At 41.6% G+C, this 12,500-nt stretch overlaps 1 protein-coding gene across 4 annotated transcripts in view; it reads left to right on the top strand.

Moving 5' to 3' along the window:
- The window catches only part of plxnb1a (plexin b1a), a 303,093-nt gene that overhangs the window by 236,914 nt on the left and 53,679 nt on the right, over positions 1–12,500 (top strand). For all 4 annotated transcript variants that reach the window (XM_061973897.2, XM_061973889.2, XM_061973873.2 and 1 more), the window contains 2 exons: positions 1,486–1,637; positions 1,701–1,806. In XM_061973897.2, coding sequence (XP_061829881.2) covers positions 1,486–1,637; positions 1,701–1,806 — 258 coding nt within the window. The remainder of the gene's footprint in view (positions 1–1,485; positions 1,638–1,700; positions 1,807–12,500) is intronic.

Below are 12,500 nucleotides of genomic sequence, written 5' to 3'. Positions count from 1 at the left end.
ACGCCCCTGCTTATTAACAATATTTTATATTGTTTTACCGTATTTTTCGGAGTATAAGTCGCACCGGAGTATAAGTCGCACCTGCCGAAAATGCATAATGAAAAAGGAAAAAAACATATATAAGTTGCACTGGAGCCCGGCTAAACTATGAAAAAAAACTGCGACTTATAGTCCGAAAAATACGGTACTTTCCTTTTTATTCAAGAAAATGTTTTTAATTTTTTTATCTTATTTTATTTTATAATTTTTTTTAAAAAGGACCTTATCTTCACCATACCTGGCTGTCCAAATTAGGCATAATAATGTGTTAATTCCACGACTGTATACATCGGTATCGGTTGATATCGGTATCGGTAATTAAAGATTTGGACAACATCAGAATATCGGATATCGGCAAAAACCCATTATCGGACTTTCCTAATCAATATATATCAATACAGTCTGCAAGGGATACAGTCCGTAAGCACACATGATTGAGCGTGCTGCTGGTCCACTAATAGTACTAACCTTTAACACTTAATTTGACTCATTTTCATTAATTACTAGTTTCTATGTAACTGTTTTTATATTGTTTTACTTTCTTTTTTATTCAAGAAAATGTTTTTAATTTTTTTATCTTATTTTATTTTTAACTTTTTTCAAAAAGGACCTTATCTTCACCATACCTGGCTGTCCAAATTAGGCATAATAATGTGTTAATTCCACGACTGTATATATCGGTATCGGTTGATATCGGTATCGGTAATTAAAGAGTTGGACAATATCGGATATCGGCAAAAACCCATTATCGGACTTTCCTAATCAATATATATCAATACAGTCTGCAAGGGATACAGTCCGTAAGCACACATGATTGTGCGTGCTGCTGGTCCACTAATGGTACTAACCTTTAACAGTTCATTTTACTCATTTTCATTAATTACTAGTTTCTATATAACTGTTTTTATATTGTTTTACTTTCTTTTTTATTCAAGAATTTTTTTTTAATTTTTTTATCTTATTTTATTTTATAATTTTTTTTAAAAAGGACCTTATCTTCACCATACCTGGCTGTCCAAATTAGGCATAATAATGTGTTAATTCCACGATATCAGTATCGGTTGATATCGGTATCGGTAATTAAAGAGTTGGACAATATCGGAATATTGGATATCGGCAAAAAGCCATTATCGGACATCCCTAGTCGTGAGTTCAAACCCCGGCCGAGTCATACCAAAGACTATAAAAATGGGAGCCATTACCTCTCTGCTTGGCACTCAGCATCAAGGGTTGGAATTGGGGGTTAAATCACCAAAAATGATTCCCAGGCGTGGCCACCGCTGCTGCTCACTGCTCCGCTCACCTCCCAGGGGGTGAACAAGGGGTCAAATGCAGAGAATCATTTCACCACACCTAGTGTGTGTGTGTGTGTGTGTGTGTGACAATCATTGCTACTTTAACTTAAAATACTTGGAGAATTTCTTACCTTTTTGTCTCACGTTACAGTTGGATCCTGTGTCGGGCCCTATCGAGGGAGGCACCCTGGTGACCATTTCAGGCTCTAATCTCGGCCAGAGGGCTGAAGACATCCAGAACTCGGTCACGGTTGCCGGGGTTCCCTGCAGTGTGATCCAAAGCAGATACGAAGTCTCCTCCAGGTAAGTCGCCCGCAGCGTGAAGTTGCGTTGAAAAGCTGGTGTCTACACAAGTCCGCTGTGCAGGATCGTGTGTGAGACCACCAGCAGCAGTGGACAGAAGAGCGGCCAGGCCTCGGTCAAAGTGAGGGGAGGAGGACTTGGACTGTCTGCTCAGATCTTCAACTTTCAGGTGAACTGTCAAATTGGATTCTGTATAGATGTAGGCCATAGGACACAACATTAGGTACAGCTTAAAAGTTTACTATCCTGCTTCTGTATTAATTGTTTCATATATGCTACTGTATACTATACAACGTTTCAACAACTTCAAATACATCTGTGACGTCCCACAACAGTGTATTGTGTGTCTGTAGCTTTAATGCTAATCTCCAAGAAGCGCTATTTTGCACTTTATCCACTTATATACACTGTAGGGTTGTCCCGATACCAATATATTGGTACCAGTACCAAAATGTATTTCGATACTTTTCTAAACATACTTGCCAACCTTGAGACCTCCGATTTCGGGAGGTGGGGGGCGTGGTCGGGGTGGGGCGGGGGGCGTGGTTAAGATATATATATATATATATATATATATATATATATAAGAAATACTTGACTTTCAGTGAATTCTAGCTATATATATATATATTTTATTACATATATATATATATATATATATATATATATATATATATACATTATATATAAAAGAAATACTTGAATTTCAGTGTTCATTTATTTACACATATACACACACATAACACTCATCTACTCATTGTTGAGTTAAGGGTTGAATTGTCCATCCTTTTTTCTATTCTCTGTCACTATTTCAGAACACACACATTATACAAATATACATTATAAAATCAATAAGAAAACGGGAGCTCTAATTTGGGAGTCTGAATTAGGATCAGAAGTTCCTATATAAACATTGCGCACTCACGTCGCCTTTTTTGTATTGATTACTGCAGCTGTGCACTGCATTCATTCACAAATACAAACTACAACTCACAAACACTTTAGAGTTAGGCTCCACCATCAGAATGTGTACTTAAACTTATAAAGATCACATGGATATTATTCAGTGAGTTGATTCACCAAAACTAACCTGTTATACAGGAGGAAAAAGCACACAGGACGTTTCAATTGTTCACAGACTGGTCGCGCTCATCAGAATGACAAGACACTTCCGGTCTGCAGGTGATAGCATTCAATTGGGAAGAAACGCCCTACTGCCCCCTACTGACCAATGTGAATACTGATAAATGTGTAATGACAGCTCCAAAAACGAATTCAAACCACAAAATAAAATAAATAAATCAACACAAAAATGTGACACATTATGGGTGGGTCACATATGCATGTACAGTAGATGGCAGTATTGTCCTGTTTAAAAGTGTCACAACATTGCTGTTTACGGCAGACCAACTGCTTTACGGTAGACGAAAACTTGACTGCTGTTGTTGTGTGTTGTTACCGCGCTGGGAGGACGTTAATGAAACTGCCTAACAATAAACACACATAAGAAACCAAGAACTCGCCCTCCATCATTAGCTGTTTATATTGTGGGAAAGCGGACGTGTGAACAGGCTGTCAACACGTCACTCAGGTCCGCATGGAGCTGGAGGGGGGCGTGGCCTCCAGCACCGCCTGAATTTCGGGAGATTTTCGGGAGAAAATTTGTCCCGGGAGGTTTTCGGGAGAGGCGCTGAATTTCGGGAGACTCCCGGAAAATCCGGGAGGGTTGGCAAGTATGTTTCTAAATAACGGGGACCACAAAAAAATGGTATCGGTTTCAAAAAGTAAAATGTATGACACGGACGTAGGGAGAAGTTCAGAGCGCCAATAAACCTTAAAGGCACTGCCTTTGCGTGCCGGCCCAGTCACGTAATATCTACGACTTTTCACACATACAAGTGAATGCATGCATACTCGGTCAAAAGCCATAAAGGTCACACTGAGGGTGGCCGTGTAAACAAGTTTAACACTGTTAACAAATATGCGCCACACTGTGAACCCACACCAAGCAAGAATGACAAACATCAGCACCGTAACACGACATAAACACAACAGAACAAATACCCAGAACCCCTTGCAGCACTAACTCTTCCGGGACGCTACAATATACACCCCCCGCTACCCCTACCCCCCAAAAACCCTACCCACCCCCAACCCCGCCCACCTCAACCTCCTCATGCTCTCTCCCAAATTCCAAGCTGTTGTTTTGAGGCATGTTAAAAAAAAATAATGCACTTTGTGACTTCAATAATAAATATGGCACTTTTTTCCCTAACTTGAGTTGATTTATTTTGGAAAACCTTGTTACATTGTTTAATGCATCCAGCGGGGCATCACAACAAAATGAGGCATAATAATGTGTTAATTCCACGACTGTATATATCGGTATCGGTTGATATCGGAATCGGTAATTAATAGTTAGACAATATCGGATATCGGCAAAAAAGCCATTATCGGACATCTCCAGATTACAATGTAGTACCACATGATCAATAATAACATTTTGCAATACAAAAATAGCAACTACAAAAAACAATAACTTGGAGTTTTCATAATAATGTTCATACCAAAGATTTAAAAAAGAGCAATATACAAATAGCTACATATTTTTCTGCAAAAATAAAACCAAGAACCAATAGCCTACAATATACACATTAGTGTACCAAAGACAAACAAAATTCTAAGTGACAAAAAAGTACCATAGTGAATAAAAAAAAAATGGCATTAAGTACATCCAAAATCAAGATCATATCAATATAAAAACGATAACCAGAAACAAGAATGAATTTAAGCAAAAAATAAGTCAAAAGAAGACAAATGAACCAGTCACGACATTAGGTACAATCTAGAATAATCTCTTTCCGCAATACTTCTCCTCTCAGTCTATTCTGAAAACCCACTCTGCTGGTGATTGATACCAGATATTGTGGGAGTTGATTCCAGTAAGTAATTGCCCTATACATGACCCACAGCTATAAACCCCGTTTCCATATGAGTTGGGAAATAGTGTTAGATGTAAATATAAACGGAATACAATGATTTGCAAATCCTTTTCAACCCATATTCAATTGAATGCACTACAAAGACAACATATTTGATGTTCAAACTCATAAACTTTATTTTTTTTTTTGCAAATAATCATTAACTTAGAATTTCATGGCGGCAACACGTGCCAAAGTAGTTGGGAAAGGGCATGTTCACCACTGTGTTACATGGCCTTTCCTTTTAACAACACTCAGTAAACGTTTGGGAACTGAGGAGACACATTTTTGAAGCTTCTCAGGTGGAATTCTTTCCCATTCTTGCTTGATGTACAGCTTAAGTTGTTCAACAGTCCGGGGGTCTCCGTTGTGCTATTTTAGGCTTCATAATGCGCCACACATTTTCAGTGGGAGACAGGTCTGGACTACAGGCAGGCCAGTCTAGTACCCGCACTCTTTTTACTATGAAGCCACGTTGATGTAACACGTGGCTTGGCATTGTCTTGCTGAAATAAGCAGGGGCGTCAATGATAACATTGCTTGGATGGCAACGTATGTTGCTCCAAAACCTGTATGTACCTTTCAGCATTAATGGCGCCTTCACAGATGTGTAAGTTACCCATGTCTTGGGCACTAATACACCCCCATACCATCACACATGCTGGCTTTTCAACTTTGCGCCTATAACAATCCGGATGGTTCTTTTCCTTTTTAGTCCGGAGGACACGATATCCACAGTTTCCAAAAACAATTTGAAATGTGGACTCGTCAGACCACAGAACACTTTTCCACTTTGTATCAGTCCATCTTAGATGAGCTCAGGCGCAACAAAGCCGACGGCGTTTCTGGGTGTTGTTGATAAACGGTTTTCGCCTTGCATAGGAGAGTTTTAATTTGCACTTACAGATGTAGCGACCAACTGTAGTTACTGACAGTGGGTTTCTGAAGTGTTCCTGAGCCCATGTGGTGATATCCTTTACACACTGATGTCGCTTTTTGATGCAGTACAGCCTGAGGGATCGAAGGTCACGGGCTTAGCTGCTTACGTGCAGTGATTTCTCCAGATTCTCTGAACCCTTTGATGATATTACGGAGCGTAGACGGTGAAATCCCTAAATTCCTTGCAATAGCTGGTTGAGAAAGGTTTTTCTTAAACCGTTCAACAATTTGCTCAGGCATTTGTTGACAAAGTGGCGACCCTCGCCCCCATCCTTGTTTGTGAATGACTGAGCATTTCATGTAATCTACTTTTATACCCAATCATGGCACCCACCTGTTCCCAATTTGCCTGTTCACCTGTGGGATGTTCCAAATAAGTGTTTGATGAGCATTCCTCAACTTTATCAGTATTTATTGCCACCTTTCCCAACTTCTTTGTCACGTGTTGCTGGCATCAAATTCTAAAGTTAATGATTATTTGCAAAAAACAAAAAAAAGTTTATCAGTTTGAACATCAAATATGTTGTCTTTGTAGCATATTCAGCTGAATATGGGTTGTATTCCGTTTATATTTACATCTAACACAATTTCCCAACTCATATGGAAACGGGGTCTGTATAAAAGAAGTGCCAATGTTGTCCACTTTTCAGTTCAGAAAATGACTGCCTCTTCCTGCAAAAAACCAAGGGCCATTATAGCTTTTTCTCACGTTAAGTGCTCATAAACAGCTTGAAAGGACACGTGTCATTGTTAGAACATCAATAAAATGTACATTTTGCGTGCGTCTTTTGAAATTGGATGTGATTCTATTAGGATTTTGGACAAAGGCAGGGTTTAATTCTTTCAAGATTTTCTTGATGCTGAGTTCACAGGCGGCGGTTCTTTTGGTCTCTGGAGCCCGGTTCAGATACATGAAGCAAAACAAAGAAGGCCTTCTTGGGCGCAGGCCAGATGGTCTCAAGGCTCGCCGCCGAAGCATTCCCTCGGTTTTTGTCTATTTTTCAAGATTGAGCTGGGAATAACTCTGCCACTGCTCTGATCTCTTTTCAAAGCCACTGTTGTACACGTCACATTTTTCAATGTGTAATGTAATCAAAAAGATCTTCTTATGTACAGCACATACTCTATATTTGGCCACCTGCCTTTACTCACATATGAACTTGAAGTGCCATCCCATGGTATTGTCCAAAATGTTTTGGTATCCTGGAGCCTTCAAAGTTCATTTCACTGGAACTAAAGGATGTTGTGGATCGGTGGAGGGAATACTTCGAAGACCTCCTCAATCCTACCAGCACGTCTTCCTATGAGGAAGCAGGGCCTGGGGAATCTTTGGTGGGCTCTCCTATTTCTGGGGCTGAGGTTGCAGAGGTAGTTAAAAAGCTCCTCGGTGGCAAGGCCCCGGGGGTGGATGACATCCGCCCGGAGTTCCTTAAGGCTCTGGATGTTGTGGGGCTGTCTTGGTTGACAAGACTCTGCAACATCGCGTGGACATCGGGGGCGGTACCTCTGGATTGGCAGACCGGGGTGGTGGTTCCTCTCTTTAAGAAGGGGAACCGGAGGGTGTGTTCCAACTATCGTGGGATCACACTCCTCAGCCTTCCCGGTAAGGTCTATTCAGGTGTACTGGAGAGGAGGCTACGCCGGATAGTCGAACCTCGGATTCAGGAGGAACAGTGTGGTTTTCGTCCTGGTCGTGGAACTGTGGACCAGCTCTATACTCTCGGTAGGGTCCTTGAGGGTGCATGGGAATTTGCCCAACCAGTCTACATGTGCTTTGTGGACTTGGAGAAGGCATTTGACAGTGTACCCCGGGAAGTCCTGTGGGGAGTGCTCAGAGAGTATGGGGTAACGGACTGTCTTATTGTGGCAGTTCGCTCCCTGTATAATCAGTGTCAGAGCTTGGTCCGCATTGCCGGCAGTAAGTCGGACACGTTTCCAGTGAGGGTTGGACTCCGCCAAGGCTGCCCTTTGTCACCCATTCTGTTCATAACTTTTATGGACAGAATTTCTAGGCGCAGTCAAGGCGTTGAGGGGATCCGGTTTGGTGGCTGCAGGATTAGGTCTCTGCTATTTGCAGATGATGTGGTCCTGATGGCTTCCTCCGGCCAAGATCTTCAGCTCTCACTGGATCGGTTCGCAGCAGAGTGTGAAGCGACTGGGATGGGAATCAGCACCTCCAAGTCCGAGTCCATGGTTCTCTCCCGGAAAAGGGTGGAGTGCCATCTCCGGGTTGGGGAGGAGATCTTGCCCCAAGTGGAGGAGTTCAAGTACCTCGGAGTCTTGTTCACGAGTGGGGGAAGAGTGAATCGTGAGATCGACAGGCGGATCGGTGCGGCGTCTTCAGTAATGCGGACGCTGTATCGATCCGTTGTGGTGAAGAAGGAGCTGAGCCGGAAGGCAAAGCTCTCGATTTACCGGTCGATCTACGTTCCCATCCTCACCTATGGTCATGAGCTTTGGGTCATGACCGAAAGGACAAGATCACGGGTACAAGCGGCCGAAATGAGTTTCCTCCGCCGGGTGGCGGGGCTCTCCCTTAGAGATAGGGTGAGAAGCTCTGTCATTCGGGGGGAGCTCAAAGTAAAGCCGCTGCTCCTCCACATGGAGAGGAGCCAGATGAGGTGGTTCGGGCATCTGGTCAGGATGCCACCCGAACGCCTCCCTAGGAAGGTGTTTCGGGCACGTCCGACCGGTAGGAGGCCACGGGGAAGACCCAGGACACGCTGGGAAGACTATCTCGCCCGGCTGGCCTGGGAACGCCTCGGGATCCCCTGGGAGGAGCTGGACGAAGTGGCTGGGGAGAGGGAAGTCTGGGCTTCCCTGCTTAAGCTGCTGCCCCCGCGACCCGACCTCGGATAAGCGGAAGAAGATGGATGGATGGATGGATAAAGGGGCCAAGCCCAACTCCTGAAAAACCAACCCCACACCATAATTCCTCCTCCACCAAATTACACACTCGGCACAATGCAGTCCGAAATGCAGCGTTCTCCTGGCAACCTCCAAACCCAGACTCGCCCATCAGATTGCCAGATGGAAAAGCGTGATTCATCAGTCCAGAGAAGGCGGTCTCCACTGCTCTAGAGTCCAGTGGCGACGTGCTTTACACCACTGCATCCCACGCTTTGCATTGGACTTGGTGATGTATGGCTTAGATGCTGCTGCTCGGCCATGGAAACCCATTCCATGAAGCTCTCTGCGTACTGTACGTGGGCTAATTGGAAGGTCACATGAAGTTTGGAGCTCTGTCGCAACTGGCAGTGCAGAAAGTCTTTGCACTATGCCAGGGGTCGGCAACCCAAAATGTTGAAAGAGCCATATTGGACCAAAAATACAAAAACAAATCTGTCTGGAAGCCGCAAAAAATTAAAAGCCATATTACATACAGATAGTGTGTCATGGAATTAAGAGGACTTAAAGGAACCTCAAATATAGCTACAAATGAGGCATAATGATGCAATATGTACATATAGCTAGCCTAAATAGCCTGTTAGCATCGATTAGCTTAGCAAATATGTCTGATTAGCACTCCACACAAGTCAATAACATCAACAAAACTCACCTTTCATGCACAACCTTAAAAGTTTGGTGGACAAAATGAGACGGAAAAAGAAGTGGCATAAAACGTCGGAGAAAGTTATACATGTAAACAAACTAAGGTGAGTTCAAGGACGGCCAAAATTAGTAGGACAAAACGGCGCTCGCCAAATACTCGAATCAGTGAAGCATGTTTAATATAAACAGTGTGCTTTGTAACAATTAGGGAGGTTTGTGTCATGTTTGTCCTCCTACAGAAACCATATTAAAACAAAAATAGATTTTTTTTTCCCCCCTCATCTTTTTCCATTTTTCATACATTTTTTTGAAAAAGCTCCAGAGAGCCACTAGGGCGGCGCTAAAGAGCCGCATTCGGCTCTAGAGCCGCGGGGTTGCCGACCCCTGCACTATGCGCTTCAGCATCCGCTGACCCCTCTCTGTCAGTTTACGTGGCCTACCACTTGGTGGCTGAGTTGCTGTTGTTCCCAAACTCTTCACTTTTCGTATAATAAAGGTGACTTTGGAATATTTAGGAGCGAGGAAATTTCGCAACTGGATTTGTTGCACAGGTGGCATCCTATGACAGTTCCACGCTGGAAATCACTGAGAGCGGCCCATTCTTTCACACATGTTTGTACAAACAGTCTCCATGCATAAGTGCTGGATTTTATACACCAGACCAAGTGATTAGGACACCTGATTCTCATCATTTGGATGTGTGGCCAAATACTTTTGGCAATATAGTGTATGCAAGCACATATGCATACATATAATCACATTTCATCAAACATATATTAACGTCGTTGCCCGAGGGGAACCTGGGTAACACATGGCACACTGACAAAGCGTAACCTCTTGTTACTATAACAATCTACAAGGTTAATCAAGTTCGCTTATCCTTCTTCCCCTCCGTTTATCTGCTTTCTTTTGTATTTCAAGTTGATCATAGAGATTCAAGATTGTTTATAGAGATGTCCGATAATATCGGCCTGCCGATATTATCACCCGATAAATGCTTTAAAATGTAATATTGGAGATTATCGGTATCATTTTTTTATTATCTGTATCGCTTTTTAAATTTTTTAATTTTTTTTTTTTTTTATTAAAAAAACATATTTGATGTTCAAACTGATAAAACTTTTTTTTTTTGCAAATAATCATTAACTTTAGAATTTGATGCCAGCAACACGTGACAAAGAAGTGGGGAAAGGTGGCAATAAATACTGATAAAGTTGAGGAATGCTCATCAAACACTTATTTGGAACATCCCACAGGTGAACAGGCAAATTGGGAACAGGTGGGTGCCATGATTGGGTATAAAAGTAGATTCCATGAAATGCTCAGTCATTCACAAACAAGGATGGGGCGAGGGTCACCACTTTGTCAACAAATGCGTGAGCAAATTGTTGAACAGTTTAAGAAAAACCTTTCTCAACCAGCTATTGCAAGGAATTTAGGGATTTCACCATCTACGGTCCGTAATATCATCAAAGGGTTCAGAGAATCTGGAGAAATCACTGCATGTAAGCAGCTAAGCCCGTGACCTTCCATCCCTGCATCAACAAGCGACATCAGTGTGTAAAGGATATCACCACATGGGCTCAGGAACACTTCAGAAACCCACTGTCAGTAACTACAGTTGGTCGCTACATCTGTAAGTGCAAGTTAAAACTCTCCTATGCAAAGGGAAAACCGTTTATCAACAACACCCAGAAACGCCGTCGGCTTCGCTGGGCCTGAGCTCATCTAAGATGGACTGATACAAAGTGGAAAAGTGTTCTGTGGTCTGACGAGTCCACATTTCAAATTGTTTTTGGAAACTGTGGACGTTGTGTCCTCTGGACCAAAGAGAAAAAGAACCATCTGGATTGTTATAGGCGCAAAGTTGAAAAGCCAGCATGTGTGATGGTATGGGGGTGTATTAGTGCCCAAGACATGGGTAACTTACACATCTGTGAAGGCACCATTAATGCTGAAAGGTACATACAGGTTTTGGAGCAACATATGTTGCCATCCAAGCAACGTTACCATGGACGCCCCTGCTTATTTCAGCAAGACAATGCCAAGCCACGTGTTACATCAACGTGGCTTCATAGTAAAAGAGTGCGGGTACTAGACTGGCCTGCCTGTAGTCCAGACCTGTCTCCCATTGAAAATGTGTGGTGCATTATGAAGCCTAAAATAGCACAACGGACTGTTGAACAACTTAAGCTGTACATCAAGCAAGAATGGGAAAGAATTCCACCTGAGAAGCTTCAAAAATGTGTCTCCTCAGTTCCCAGACGTTTACTGAGTGTTGTTAAAAGGAAAGGCCATGTAACACAGTGGTGAACATGCCCTTTCCCAACTACTTTGGCACGTGTTGCAGCCATGAAATTCTAAGTTAATTATTATTTGCAAAAATTAAATAAAGTTTATGAGTTTGAACATCAAATATGTTGTCTTTGTAGTGCATTCAACTGAATATGGCTTGAAAAGGATTTGCAAATCATTGTATTCCGTTTATATTTACATCTAACACAATTTCCCAACTCATAGGGAAACAGGGTTTGTACTAGTTTCTATGTAACTGTTTTTATATTGTTTTACTTTCTTTTTTATTCAAGAATTTTTTTTAAATTTATTTATCTTATTTTCTTTTTCTTTTTTTTTTAAAAGTACCTTATCTTCACCATACCTGGTTGTCCAAATTAGGCATAATAATGTGTTAATTCCACGACTGTATATATAGCGGTATCGGTTGATATTGGTATCGGTAATTAAGAGTTGGACAATGTCGGAATATCGGATATCGGCAAAAAGCCATTATCGGACATCCCTAATTGTTTATTGTCATATGCACAGTTAAACAAGACAATTTGCCGTACAATGAAAATCCTACTTTGCTCGTCCACCCTTCCAACAAGTCACACGGTACTTAGCTAAAATAATACAATAAAAAAATACAGTTTAGCAGTTTAAAATAAAACATAAAACAAAGTATAAGCTATATATGCAAGGCACAGTGAGTACCATAACATTATTACACATTCTGATTCACAGTCAACAGTATAAATATGGAGGTGACATTGGATCACAGCAGCAGTTTAAAGAGTTAATTATCGTTATCATTAATTATCAATCGTGATATTTTCATTGGTATTTGTATTGCTCCATTTGTAGTGTAATAATGCGCATCATTTAATTTGATAACATAATGCTCATCGTAATGCTAATCATTACGTATATGTATTGTTGCATTTGATCAACTGTATTGTTGATAATAGAGGTCAATTATTGGTATTAAGTTAAGTTAAAGTACCAATGATTGTCACACACTGTCATGTCTGTGTAATCATGTTTTGTTTTAGTCATGTCATGTTTTGTTTTGTTTAGTTATTGGACTCTTTAGTTTCTGGCTTTTCACTCC

The sequence above is a fragment of the Nerophis lumbriciformis genome, linkage group LG01 (genome assembly GCF_033978685.3).
Source record: "Nerophis lumbriciformis linkage group LG01, RoL_Nlum_v2.1, whole genome shotgun sequence".
Taxonomy (NCBI): Eukaryota; Metazoa; Chordata; class Actinopteri; order Syngnathiformes; family Syngnathidae; genus Nerophis; species Nerophis lumbriciformis.
Note: the sequence above shows the minus strand (reverse complement) of the source record. Positions and strands in the feature narration are given on the sequence as shown.